The sequence below is a fragment of the Aquila chrysaetos genome, chromosome 4 (genome assembly GCF_900496995.4).
Source record: "Aquila chrysaetos chrysaetos chromosome 4, bAquChr1.4, whole genome shotgun sequence".
Taxonomy (NCBI): domain Eukaryota; kingdom Metazoa; phylum Chordata; class Aves; order Accipitriformes; family Accipitridae; genus Aquila; species Aquila chrysaetos.
In genome coordinates this window covers 14,391,930-14,406,520 of record NC_044007.1, presented here as the reverse complement: position 1 = coordinate 14,406,520, position 14,591 = coordinate 14,391,930, and the positions used below count along the sequence as shown (strand labels likewise).

The following is a 14,591-nucleotide window of genomic DNA, read 5'->3' as shown; positions in this document are numbered from 1 at the left end:
CTAAAACAGGGGAACAGTCAGACACAGATATTTCCCGGGTCACCATGCCTGCCACTGCTCGGATCTCTCCCGACTTATTGTTGAGAGATCCTTCCCAGATCCTCCCCGCCCGTTCTCTGAGTGGAGGTCTGGTATCTCATTAGAAACTCCCTTCCAACAAGGGAAATCCTGTCCGTGACGCCAATTAAGATGTCGCGTCCCAGAGTTGGAGCGACTCAGGTTCGTGGATTTCCTTTGTCAGAATTAAGGTGAAACGACACCAGGGGAGTTCAAACAACAATCAACATTTATTCAACCTAGATAACCTTGCCCAAGTACAAGTGAACTTATCAATATGAACCTTGCAACATGTCGTTAAGCCGCTGTTTGAGAAGAGAAGTATAGAAAAATGAAATGGAAAAGGGAACATGAAACTGTGTCAGAAGGAGAGCCCTCCCGTTGAGTCACGAGGTTCAGAGCAGACCCCCTTGCTTTCTGGACTCCTTCTCAGAGAGGAGCCCAGGGGCGGCTAGGTCCACTCCTAGTCTCAGACTTGGTCAACGGTTTATGTTTAAAAGGATGAGGTGTAGGGACTGTGGAAAAGAGAGAAGAAAAAGAGGGAGGGAGAGAAAGAGAGAAAGAAAGAAAGAAAGAGAGAAGGAAAGGGTTTCACCAGTCCTGGGTCCAGCGTTGGTCCAGCCAGCGTAGAGATCCAGTTCTGGAGGGCGCGCGCTGAGAACTCGTTCTCCCTTCTTTTATAGCGTGTTAGTCGATGGTCTCGACATGCGCAGTCCCATTCCCGGGGTTCTCTGGAATCGGTCGGAGAGCTTTGGGGGGGGGGTTCATCGCAGAGTTGCCTCTCTTTTTTCTGCTGGCATGACCGCTTAAGATAGAGGCACAGTCCCATCCTCCGTGGGGCCTCCTCCTCCAGGCGCATATGCTGTGCTCCTTCTCCTGGTCACTTAAGATAAGGAATTGCGGCTTTGGAGAAGCGCGGTCCCACCCTCCGGGGGGCCCTCTCCTCCGGCCACATTGTCCTGTTCACAAAACTCCAGCATTTTTACAGAGGCCATTTTCTCCACCAAAGTTCTTTAACGAATGTTTGAGACATTGACTATAATTTGTCCGACCGTGACAGGAACTACAGGCCGGTCATTGTCACATCAATCCCCAGGAAGGTGATGGAGCAACTAATCCTTGAAACCCCTTTCCAAACACATGAAGGACAAGGAGATGATTGGAATTAGTCAGCATGGATATATGAAGGGGAAAACATGTTTGACCTCATGCAGTTCAACAAAGGGAAGTGCAAAGTCCTGCACCTGGGGAGGAATAACCCTATGCATCAGTACACACTGGGGGTGACCATCTGGAAGGCAGGTCTGCAGAGAAGGACCTGGGGGTCTTGGTAAACAACAAGCTGACTGTGAACCGGCAATGCACCCTTGTCACAAAGGCGGCCAAGAGCCTCCTGGATTGCACTAGACAAGGATTGCCAGCAGGTTGGGGGAGGTGATTCTTACCCTCTGCTCAGCACTGATGAGGCCACACCTGGATGCTTCGTCCTGTGCTGGGCTCACCCGTACAAGACAGATGTGGACTTACTGAAGTGAGTCCACTGAAAGCCCACAAAGATGATTAGGGGCTTGGAGCATCTTTCATAAGAGGAGCGACTGAGACAGCTATGGCTGTTCAGCCCGGAGGAGAGAAGGCTCAGGGTGATCTTATCGATAGGTAAAAATCTCTGATGGGAGGGAATGAAGAAGAGGGAGCCAGACTCTTCTCAGTGGTGCCCACTGACAGGACAAGAGTCAATGGGCACAAATTAAAAAACCATGAAATTAAATGTGAACAGAAGACACAATTTTATTGTGATGGTGGTCAAGCACTGGAATAGGTTGTCCAGAGAGGTTGTGGAGTCTGCATCTCTGGACATATTTAAAACCCAACTGGATGTGGTTCTGAGCAACCTGCTCTAGCTGACCCTGACTGAACAGGGAAGTTAGTTGGACTAGGTGATCTCAAGAGGTGCCTTTCATCCTCAGTGGTTCTTTGATTCTGTGTCAGTGCTAATCTTCCCAATCCGAAAAGGAAATAAAATAGGATCATATAAACCTGAGACTTCTATTTTACTCTCAGTCTCCCAAAATGTCATCTTCAGCCATGTTATACTGCATAATATGGTGTTAGGACCAGTTTAATTTATTGAGACAGAGAGAACAGCCACACACTGAGCCGACAGGATTGTTTTGTATTGCACCTGGTATTCCTTTGAAGTCACCTTAGTCAAGTTCTGACGGAGCCCAGCCCTGCTGGCTTTCTGAGAATCAGATCACACCCCAAGGTCATGCAGCATCAAGCATTTTATAGAGCTGTCTTTGATAGTGTGTTGGAAGTAATAGTCTGACATGTGCAAGTATTAATCACTCCACATGCTAAAATAGCTGCAGTTTGAAAGTATTTTTTTCTATCCTAATAGAGAACTATGGAAAACTGTAGTTTACATTCCTGCTTTTGTGTGAGATACTGACAGACTAAAATAGCCACCAATCACATTTGTTCATATAGAACATTGAAAATAGTTTACCGGTATGTGAAATCTAAATAGACAGATTCAATATGCATAGTGTACAGATAATTAGAAAGGTTTCTGATTTAATAGTCGCTCCTAACTTGAAATAAATATGAAATGCATTCACATTTTAATTTGCTGCAAATGTATTTTTACCTGTTTTAGTTTATTCCAGTTGTTTTTTAGTAGGTTTAATTTATCCCTATGTTACCAGAGTATTAGGATACTTTGGTAACTGTCCAAGATGTAAATCAGCATTATCTACTGGATATTTGTATTTGAGATTCTGAGCTCTTCAGCTGAAAATTCTAGTAGAAAATATCACTTCTTTAATTTCCAGTCACCTCTTCGTTAATTATTATTTATATTGCCAGAGTATCTAGGAGTTCCTGTTGAGAGTTAAAATATGAGTCATAACTTAGAGTTAAAGGATACTTTTCTTGTAGATTTTTAGAATCAAAATAAGGAGAAGGACAGGTGATGGATATTCTTTCTGTGATCCTGGGGCAGTTTGAATAGGAATGAGACAATGTGGTAGAAAGTGCCTTCAGAATATCTCAACATGTAGTTTCTTTCTGTGGGTATCAGAGGTCTGAGTGGAGCTCTGAGGGAGGGGACTGAAGTACATTTGAAAATGTTATGGGTAGTTTCTTCCTATAATTAGAGGAATTGTGGGAATTCTTGGCAATACGTGTCAACACATCAACAAGGGTTTAAATAGGATGGAGGTAGGCTGTTAAAGGTTTGGAAGTGAAGATAGATGGGTAACCTGGAAGTGGAAACCTGAAGAAAGGCCTGGGTTGAAGTTGTGCCCATGCTTACAGACCTGAACAACAGACTGAGTGAACAACCTCAATGAACAAGAAAGGACGAGGCTGGCATGTTTTGTACATGGGAAGTTAAGAGCTCTGTTAGACCTTGTTGAACATAACGTAACAGATATACTACTCCTTGGACATGTCAGCTAGACAGGCTGCAATTTTTGTTTGGATAAGGAGATTAGAGAAGCTCTGTGAGTTATTAGCATTGTAATTAGAATTGGTTGCTGAATCTGTGTTTGCAGATCAGATTCTTCAGAAACATGTAAAGCAGAGCTTTGTAGAGGCCTAACATCCAGTCTATTACAGTGTCTCTGAGTTCCTAATAGGAAAGATTTGATATCAATTACCAATTGCCTTCTGTTTTTTTCAGACCCTTTGAGTCATTTTAGGGACTATTCTCGGTGTAGAAGTTCCAAAGGAACAGCCAGAGTTCCCTTATATCTCTCCAGTGACTGGATATTTTGGTGGGATCCATCAATGATGTAATAGCAGTGGAGAGGCCTTGGGATGTTATTCTGTGAGAGAAAGAAAGCGAGGACAATCAGAGAAGTGCAAAATGCTACTCTAAAGAGTTACAGAAATACAAAGAAATATTCAGGAACCCAGACTGATGCTACATTCTGGTATCAGTGCCTTAAATTCACAAGTAAACCTCCTAATAAAGTTTAAATTTCACTCAGCCTGCTTAGTTGTACTCACCAGGTTAGCATTTGCTGTGATTTGCAATGGATAATCTTGCCCACATTTGCATAATCCCACTGACATTGGCCTGGGAGCCAGTTTGGACAGTCCAGGCCTTAAACACACAACAGTTGGTAGTCAAAATATTTTGACGTGCGCAATGTGCTCATTCAGGATTTCCTCCAGGGTGTCCTACCTCATGGCTGTCTCTCCCATGCTCTGGCTTGGGAACTATTGTCAGAAAGAGCCACCTCGGGACTGGTACTTGTTCCTAATAGCAACTGTGCCCATTATTTGATAGCAAGTGGTCATCCTCCTGCAGATCAGGGAGAGGGAAGGGTGAGATCTGAACAGAGTGATTTGGTGCTTAAAGGACAGAAATCCTCTCACTTGAAATGTTCAAAGCCATTTAGGACAAAGAGCTGAAATGCTTTGTAAGGGGTAACTCTACCCTGGCATTAGAATTCATTAGGCCATCATTTCCTTGTTTCTCTAATTCTGTGTTCTTTTATATACTAATCAGCTCTTCATAGTTGTGGCATCCTGACAGGATACTTCCACGCCTGGAGATAGCTATATTCCTTTGTGTTTCCTGGGGTAAAATAAACTGTTTGAAAAATAGCTGGTTGTTGAAGTGAGGCAACTGAAGTGTCTGTCTCTTGTCCCACTGTAGTTGCCTTGCCAATGGCATCGGATCTGCAATTGTATGATGTGTCACAGAGCAGCATGAGAGCGAAGTGGAATGGAGTAGCGGGTGCCACAGGTTACATGATCCTATATGCTCCCCTCACGGAAGGATTGGCAGCAGATGAGAAGGAGGTGATGTATTGTGCTTTCATTTGAATAGCAATTATTACAAAAATAAATATTTTAAAGAATAAACTAGTACATGGCCTTTAACCTCCAACTTGATCAGCAAATACTTCGGAGTTTTTTTCCATGACTGCCTTAAGTACTGTATGTGTTACAGACTTACAAATAAAGTGCAAGTACCAGTTGATTATTTTTATATGTCATTGCCATAAAAATACAACAATTTCAGCTGAATTAAAGTGACACTTTTGAAATGATATATGAAGTGATACTGTATCATCATATAAAACAAACACTCAAAGAAAGAAAAAATAAAGTAAAACTAAGATATTTTCTCAGTGTGTTATCAGAATAATATGAAGTTTAGCCTTTGTTCTAATTAGGACCTTTAAAAGTAAATAACATTTGCAGGTGTGACCTTTATTGGTTTTCTTTTAGTTCTGTTCAACTTTTATTTTTAAATTTAAAAATAATGCCTTCCATCAAAAGTGATTTTTAGAAGATATTTTTAGGAAGAGAAGGTGGGACAAGGTAAAGTCAAGTCTTCTGTCACTAAAATAGTAAAAACAGTAGACTTTTCTAAAGTTGCTAGCATAGTTCCAGTGGAACTTCTGGTCTAGGATTTAAGTTTTTGTGCTCAAGTTTCTATATATATAATTAAGATTATGTACAACATCTCTGTTCAAGCAAGAATACTAAAAAGCATGCAGGGACATGTGAACTTGTGGAGAACTTAGGAAGCTACTGAAAGCTCGCATAGACTTGTGTTGTCTGCTAAATAAGTGGCTGTGAGCACATAATTCTGTCAAAAATGGGGCCTCCCTGAAAACTAGCTGATTCAGGAGGACTGAGCCTTACCCTGAAGAAAGACTTTTTTTTCAATAAATAAGTCACTCCATGTTAATGTGGCTCTCAGTGAAGAGGTGGAGGAGGAAAATGATACACACCTTAAATAGCAACAAATCTGAGCTTCGATGTGCACTGAAATCAATTCCTCGTATGAAATTTCAGTCCTATGACTGAAGATGAAACAAGGTGTAGCTGGGAATGAAAAGGCCTTAGTAGCTGCACATTCTAGAGAGCACTATTTTGTCATTGCTAATGTGACTAGTTAGTTTTAAAGTTCTCTTACCTGTATGTTGGGTTTTGGCTTTTTGACAATTTTGTTCTTTTGATTATTGTGCAAAATCCCAAAATCTTGGGCCAAGTACTGCAGGCACAGTATCAGACAAATGCTCAGCAGAGCATTTGATCACATATCTGATTTCAAGTGTGTAAATAATATTCTTCCCCATCACAAGCTAATTCAGAAATAATGTGTCTTTTTTATTCATGGTGTTTTTAGATAAAAATTGGGGAGGCCTCAACAGATCTTGAACTGGATGGACTATTGCCAAATACAGAATATACAGTCACAGTTTATGCCATGTTTGGAGAAGAAGCTAGTGATCCCCTTACAGGACAAGAAACTACATGTAGGTAGCACATATCTATATTCACTTCAGTGTTGATAAAACTTCAGAATAGTCTTTGCACACAGTAGAGCAGACATCTGATTTTAAAATCTGATTTGAATAGTCCATAGGGCAAGGTCTTAACTGTACTTAAGTTTCTCAGTGTGAATACTTAATTTACAGAGGCTGAGGATGTGAGTTTCTACAAAACAACTTGATTTTGGAACAGGATTGTGAACTCTCCTCTCTTGTTGGTAGTGGTACTATGGATATCCCTGTTGATCTTGGTGGAACTACTGATGGTTCTCTGAACTTGCTGAAGGTGAATGAAGGTCACCACATAGAGCTAAATTCAGACTGCTCTGTTTAGCCTCCTGTAGCAAGAGAACCAGGTGTGTGTGGGAGCCTGCTCAGATGGAGACGTTTATTCCTCTGGCTCAGTAGTAGTACAGATGGAAAAGCAAAGAGAAGATTTCTGTCCAACCCCTGCTGCCTAACATCTGGTAAACGAAGGGTTGGAAGGTGCTGGTGCACTCATGATAGATGGTCTGTTTTTAATAAGCAGCAAGAATTTTGCCAGCTAAATTCTGTCCTTTGCTAACTGTACAAAGCGCTGTATGTCAGCTTTCTAAATAGCCTCAGCATTTGGAAGATAAAGGAATTGAAAATAAGCGCTTGTGCTGCTGGGGATATTTCTGGGACTGCATTCAGTGACATCTCTATTGCTCCCAGCAGTGGACTGATTGCTTCCTCTTGTTTTGTGCTCCTGGCATGAGTAAGCCAGTGTGAAAGGGACTTGCATTTAATAGGTGAGAGAAGTTCAGGCATGTGAGCGCTAAGAAAAAGAAGGGCCAGAGCAAATGCTTGTAAGGTCAGCAAGTAATGTGGAAGAAGCTCTAGGACTGCTGTTTGAAATGGGTCACCTCTGAGAGGACAGCTGTAGACAGACAAGTGCCAATAGTAAACTACTGCAACCGGGCATGCTTGTGGACTTGAAATGAGTGTAGAAGATTCTTAACACTTGGAGAATCAAACCTTTGGCTCTTTGTCCCTCTGTCCCTTTCTCCTTCTCTTTGGCTCTCATTCATTCTCCACCCTACCCCCCAGCTTTTGGTCAATACCTGCCCAATATCTGGTTTTCATTTGTCCTAAACAGTAGTTTATGTAGTTTATAAATGTGCCAGCCTGAATTCACTTCATGTCATATGATCTTGGAGGTTGCACAGCTCTAAACCTGGCTAAACACATTGGATGGAAGATCACATGCAAATTCCAGATACATTGGCTCAAGCTGAGGATTCAAGACCACAGCATTTGATCACAGAAGCTAGTAACATATGTTAGTCAGCCCATCATCACTGCTGTTACCAGACCAGAATAAAAAAAAACACCTAACTACTCTGCAACCTTCATTTATTTTTAGGGTAACTCAATGCAGCCAACTCTGACTGATATTTAGCACTGTAATATGAAAGAAGATTGATTCTAACCTTCCATATGCAGCTATTCAGTTAAGCCCTCTTCTAACAGGCTTTGATTGACCAGGCAGTGGGGCAATCTGGGAGGAAAGCAAGCTCTTGGTGAGCACACTGGTCCCATATAGTGAGTGTTCAATGGTAATGTCTTCTCTGTCCAGATTCAGATTTAAGCTTTTTTTTTTTTTTTTTTTTTTTTTTGTCCTTTCAGTGTGATTATTTCTGGCTTCCAACTAATGAATAGACTACCTAGTATTTTCTTCCTGGAGCATATATCTGCCTGGAGGGTGATCTGCCTAATTTGCTGCAGTAATATGTGTAGTATCTGCTATTCTGTATTTAGTAAATAATATTATTCTACATACTGTATTGTCTCAGTTACTGTAGTGAAATGTTTCTCTGTGCCAAACAGAGGCATGATCAGCAAGCTTATTCTGGGGTGGAGTTTCTTTTTGGGGCCAGGATTTATCCAATACTCACTGTAAATATCATGTAACTCTGGCATCAGGACTGCCTGTCTGGTTGAGAGCAACATTGTCAGGAGGTTAGTTCCAAAAGGAAAGACCTGAGACTGAAGCATTTTGTGGTATGGTCTGATTGGTGAAATGAAGTGCATTTCATGACTGACAGAAAGTAGAAAGGAAAGCCAGCACGTGATACTCCCTTCACTAGACTTGGAGGAATATATTGAACGCTAGAAAGTGTGGCAAACCCAACTAATACAATTCCAGTGTGTTCCTGTCTTCTCTTCTCTCATAGCCAACTTGACTTCACCATTCCTAACCTGGTGAGGTGTTTGCTTGCAGATTCTGAGTTGATGTATGACCTGGCTAAAGATCCCACATAATATATGGGGTTTTTTATCTTTTGCTTTTTCCCATGTGCTCCTGTGTGAGGGAAACAGCTGCTGAAGTGCTGATACTTATTTGTCCACATGGATTGGTGAGGAGTGTGTGTGTGAAGGCAGGATGGATAGAGAAGGGTTTCACAATTCAGAAAAAATTAGCAGATGTTGGGCTAATACAGAACCTACTGCTGAGAGTAACAGACAGCACAAATTGCTTTCTTTGGCGTGACAGAAAAGTGGATGCGGTCTGAGACTGTCTCTTGTGTGACCTAGTTTTCCTTCAGCTCATGATAGTCAAGGAATATATAGTATATAAATATGGCTTTAAGTGGGGTTGCTGTTAGGAAACAGCTTCTTTCTGTAATAAAATAAGAAAGGTTAAACAGAGATAAAAAAATAGCATCTTTGGAGGTCTTATGAGCTAGTTACGCTTTTTGGGCAAACTTACCCTTATATCAAGGACTTTTAGGATTCAGAAAGTTTTTTGCCAAAATACTACTGTCATGAAATATTTTTGCTGGGATACTCACAGAAAACAAATGCATATAGGGTAAAGATCTAGTTGAATTAAATTAATTCAGAAATACAAACACAGATTTATTGCAAGTATTGTGTAGGCTAGATCTTGCTATGATATCTACTATGAACAATAATGTAATTTCTTTCTTTTTCAGTATTAGTTGAGATGCACTTAGCAAGACTGAAAGTTCTGTTTAAGCAAAAAGCTAAGCCATTTAAATGCCTTTAATTCTTGTGTAGCTCCATCGATGTAGGTCTTTTAATCTAAATATGGTGATAAGAATTTTTGAATGGAAAAATGTGCTGTTTATTTTCAAGACAGGAAAAATTTCACAGCTAAAACCTGGAATCACTTTCATGGTTTCATCTCTTTCCTTTTCAAGTGCCTCTAAGTCCACCAGCAAACTTGAAGTTTTCTGATGTCGGACACAGTAGTGCTAAGCTAACATGGGATCCTGCTTCCAAAAATGTAAATGGCTATCGCATCATGTATGTTAAAACAGATGGAACAGAAACCAATGAGGTAAATTATTAGCATCTTCTCTTCTCTCAGATGACCCCAAACTTCTGTAATTATTAAGGATAACTTTTATAAACGAAAGCTACTTTGCAAGCTGTAACAAAAGATTTGCTGCAAAATTCTGAAACTTAGTGCAAATAAGAGCTGGCTTAGTATTGTATATACATTCAGAGTGGTTCATATGTGTGGGGGACAGTGCTCTGAACTTCTTAAATACCAGAACAGTCATTGCTGGTGCACATAGACTGAAGGAAACTACTCAAGTGAATAATTGTTTGTAGGTGCAGTATCTTGACTAAATGTATGGTATGGAAATATTTATTCTTGATTCAGTCCGGATAACGAGACTTTCGATATATCATATGTCACGGACTCAAGCTCATTCAAAAAGACTGTCTGAAGGCTTCACCACATTTTCTTAATATTTATTGCTTTAATTATATATTGAGAACTCACTTCCTAGAAACAGGATTTGGCTTGGACAGAATGATAAGATGATACCAAGATGTTTTAACTTAGACTCTTGCATTTAATAATTTACTTATGCAATATTTAGTTATGCCTTGTTACTAAAGCTGCTTTATAATAGCTTTTAGCAGCATGAATTCTGTGATAGAATGAAAAATGGGATGGAATGATATTAATACAGAAATCTTAAAAAAAAACAGAAAAAGTTTTAAAAAAATAATTGCAGTAAATGGGTCCAATTATTAAAACAGTCCAGATCCCTTACAAAATAAGTTGTCATGGAGAACTTAGCCCTCCAAAAAAGTCTTTACGAGTAGTTACATGTAATTATGTTTCTTCTGGGTCATATCTGGCTTTTCATCCATACAAGATGGAATATTTGTATTTAACCTGAAAAAACTGTTTCTGAGTTTGGAAGAGAGTATACCTGTGCAATGGTGTCTGTCTTTTCTTTCTGCTAGGTCCCTTAAAATTTAAATTAGAAATCACTTGACCTCTTCCTATTGATTACCCTTAATATAGATAATAAATCTGGCTGTACTCGTCACAATGGTATTTGAACATCTTAGGTTAGTGGTAATATACTTTATAGTGTGAGTGAATGTTTATTAGGTTTTTATCTACCTCCAGCTTTTCCTTTATGTCTGTTCAAAGCACAGGTGGCATTTTTTTGTTTGCTCTGCATCAGTAGCATTTCCCCTGTGGTGCCAAGCTAATGTGACACTGAATAGTTAGACTGATAAACTGTCAGTTTTGAGCTGTATACAGCTTTGAGTTCTAAATCCCTGGCAAAGTAATGTTAACTGCAGCCTGGATAGAGACCAGATGAAACTGTCATCTTGTCTCTTGACAAATGTCAAACATAATGGTTTACACAATGATTATACATGATAAGGGACTGGATTCATTAGCCCCAGAAGTTTCTTCCCCTTCTGGGTTCCTGAACACGCTGTGCTGATATGTTAGGCAGTGAGTTAGGCTTACTAAGGCTGAATTCTCCTTTTCCCTAGTTTGTTATAATTTTTACAAATTTTTACAAAATTTTCCTTTTCTCTAGTTTGTCTATTTTAATTGATTTTGTCAGCTTTTATGGCCCTGAATTTATATTTATACTTGTTCATAGTTTCACAGAATTTCTCTACGAATTAGATGACATTCTCTTTCTGTATCATTATTACCCAGCAGAATTTCAGACACTGATAATATGAAGTGTATGATCAATATCTATTGCAAATTATGCTTTCTGTAGGTGGAAGTTGGTCGTGTTTCAACCCATACGCTAAAAAGTCTGACATCCCTTACAGAGTATACTGTTGCTATTTTCTCCCTGTATGATGAAGGACCATCTGAACCACTTACTGGCAGCTTTACCACAAGTAAGTATTGCCGAACTTTTGAAGGCTTTCCAAGAAGAAATTTTATACTCTCTTACTTTACTGGAAAGTAAGACCAGTAACAGCAAGTGCCTCTGGCTGTGAATTCAGATATATGGAATGCTTTCTGTTATTTTCATTGGAGTTTTCAGCTTCTTTGCTCCCTTATTATGGGGCCAATTGCATCCTTACTCATGGGAGTAATCTCTTGACATCATGAAAACATTTGTGTGGATAAGGTTCATTTCTTAAGTCTTTCCACATTCAGCCGTTTTAAAGCATATTTTATTGCAATTAGGTAGTAAAGCATTTGTCTCCCCAGCTTTCTGAAGCATCATTCAGTGTGAAGGCATTTGTCTCTCTAGCTGAAGTATGATGAGTTTTGTATCATACATTTAACCCGTGAACTCTCTAGGCAATAAAAGGTAGAACCTTATATACATACAGAGAAACTGGAACATCAAAAGGAGAAAATGCAAGACATTTAAGGCTCCTGTAGTCAGTTTAGCACAGTTATAGTTTCTGTAACTGTAGTTCTGCATTAAACAAATGGCTGATGACACTTATTAATGCTTTCCAACGTAACAATAGGAAGAGAAGGACTTTGAGGGAGGAAAGAGAAACATGAGGTGGAAGAGGAAGGAGAACATCCATGTATGGAACAAGAGGTTGATATTTACATGCAAACTGCAAATGGAAATGCACACGGAGTGTCTGGAGAGGACAGAGATTGGGACTTTGCTTTGAGGTAGAGGAAGAGAAAAGACCATGGTGCACAGAGCTCTGAGCAAAGGAGAGGGAATGAGGGTTGCATGGAGCTCCTTCAGTGTAGAGAGGATAAGGAGGTTTGTCCAGTTAGAGTAGATAAAGAGCATGTATTGTGCATATTCCCCTCCCTCAACTACAAAACCGCTTCCCTAAGTACAAATAAGTGTGCAAAGAATTCTGTAGTGCCTTTGTTATCTACCTCCCATGTTATACTCTTTGTAACAAACTGCAAGTAAAATGGTACATTCTTGACATTGCCATCTACGCAAGTCTTAGAGAATAATTTACTCTTGCTTTTCTTTTGCATATTTTGCAGAAAGAGTTCCAGCTCCTCAGCATTTGGAAATTGATGAAGCATCGACAGATAGTTTTAGGGTCAGCTGGAAGCCCACCTCGTCAGATATTGCTTTTTACAGATTGGGATGGATTCCTTTGGATGGGGGGGAATCTGAAGAGGTGAGTTGCCTTGACTTTCTGAGGGTGTGAAATGGAAGAGAGAATTCCATTCTGAGGACACCTATGCTGCAACTTTTGCCAATTAAATATGGCCAATTGACTTACAGAAAAATCTGCCCTGCTGCAAAGCTCTCTAAACCAAAATCAAACTAATATTCCAGTTTCTTTTTGAAGAGGAAGTGAGGAAAGAAGAGGCCTTTTGTGAATAGTCAATCTAATCTGTAATATACCAACTGCCATAGAACTAGCATTGCTGTTTGATGCTCCTTCAGTTTTTACCGGTTAATGTTCCTCACTTTGCTGTGAAGATGATGACGGTAGCTGAGCCAGAGCAGCGATATCCTCACATAAGTCTCCACATCTGTCTAATGTGGTGGCCACAGTAAAATTGCCTGTGAAGCGTTAGTTATGTAATGTTACAAAGGGAAAAGTTTACACATAATTAATTTATTAGATTGTTCCTTTATTCCTCTTTACAGTTCTCTTCCCCCCCCCCCATGCTGTATTTTTTGCTCTAGGCCCTTGTGTGTCTTCTCCATAGTGCCATTTTCATCAGTCTGAATTTTTAAATAATTTTTCATCCCTTTAGCCTTTCCTGGTTTATTCTCTTTTTCCAAGTAGAAAAAGACAGATACTTTATCTCCCTTTCCCAAATATTCGTCTTTCATAGTCTGTCTCATTTCCTCTTTCCTTTTCTTTCTTTATTTACTCATTCTTTTGGCTTCTTTTGTACTCCTCAGTCTTTAATGACTCTCTCAAACATCTTGCTCTCTTGGCATCATTACCGTGAAGAGAGGCCACATCTGCAAATTGTTTATCTGGGTACAGAACTCAGTGGGGAAGATGACATTTCCCACCTGGCCCTAGGTTTCATGCATCATTTTGTCGTACATTAGGGCAGAAAGCAGTCATTGCAGCTTAGGTTATGTGGCATTTTTTCTGTAAATTTAGCTTAGCCTGATTCTTTTCTCCCTTTCACCTAGCAAGAGGTAGTCATGCAAGAAAGAAAGAAATTACAGGAGTGAGCAGGGAAAAGAAGTTGGCAAATGAGTGGACACAGGTCATCCCCTAGCATTTTCTCTTGCAGTAGATGAACTGATTTGTTTCTGTTTAAGTTCCAGTGAGTAGCTGTCAGTGAATCCCTTTAAGCCATGTGCATTTTTAAGTGAGATTTGATATCTTGTGTTCTTTGAGTGTGAGAATAAACGATCAAGAAATACTTGGAACAGTTAAGGTTCCACTTGTTCATTGTATTCACTGAGAACTGCTGGAGGCCCTAATATTTTAGTACGTTGAGATATTAAAAATACCCGAGCTGCTTTCTTGTTCTCCTTGCATGACCTCTCTAATGGGGTCAGGCTTAGGATAGCACAATACCTCCAGGCTGTTGCCACTTTAAGCTTCTTTCCCAGCTAAGTGATCAGTCATGCAGAGAAATGACATGCACTCCCTCTGTCTTTCTCCCAAGACCCAACTTGCCAATTAGCTGAGTGGGGTCAGGGGATGGTGGTGAGAATTACACACTTCTCGGCTTACTTCACCCACACTGCTGATGGGTGAGGAGCATTTCATGGGGTGTTAGCGCTAAAAAGCCAGGACAAATTTAAGAGTGACCTTTTATTTCTAGGTTACAGTAGAAAATGCATGCTGTTATACTCATGTGCATGTTACTAATCTTGCTTCCGTTATTTGTCCTCTCCACTTGAAAGTTCAGCACTTTGTGTTCTTTTTTTGTGGTCTTCTCTGTGGGCTAAATTAGCAGGGATTGGAGGGTGATGGAAGTGATTCTCCAGAAAGTATGCCAAAGTTATGTGTCAGATGGTAACTATGTATAGATATTTTATA

General features: G+C 40.0%; 1 protein-coding gene across 8 annotated transcripts in view; it reads left to right on the top strand.

Annotated features, from left to right (window-relative positions):
* COL14A1 (collagen type XIV alpha 1 chain) overlaps positions 1-14,591 on the top strand; it is a 135,443-nt gene that overhangs the window by 52,849 nt on the left and 68,003 nt on the right. For all 8 annotated transcript variants that reach the window (XR_003923002.1, XM_030011627.1, XM_030011622.1 and 5 more), the window contains 5 exons: positions 4,727-4,872; positions 6,212-6,341; positions 9,545-9,684; positions 11,399-11,525; positions 12,607-12,746. Coding sequence is in view for 7 of the 8 variants with exons in the window: in XM_030011627.1 (XP_029867487.1) it covers positions 4,727-4,872; positions 6,212-6,341; positions 9,545-9,684; positions 11,399-11,525; positions 12,607-12,746 (683 nt within the window). In the remaining variant the exon portion in view is untranslated. The remainder of the gene's footprint in view (positions 1-4,726; positions 4,873-6,211; positions 6,342-9,544; positions 9,685-11,398; positions 11,526-12,606; positions 12,747-14,591) is intronic.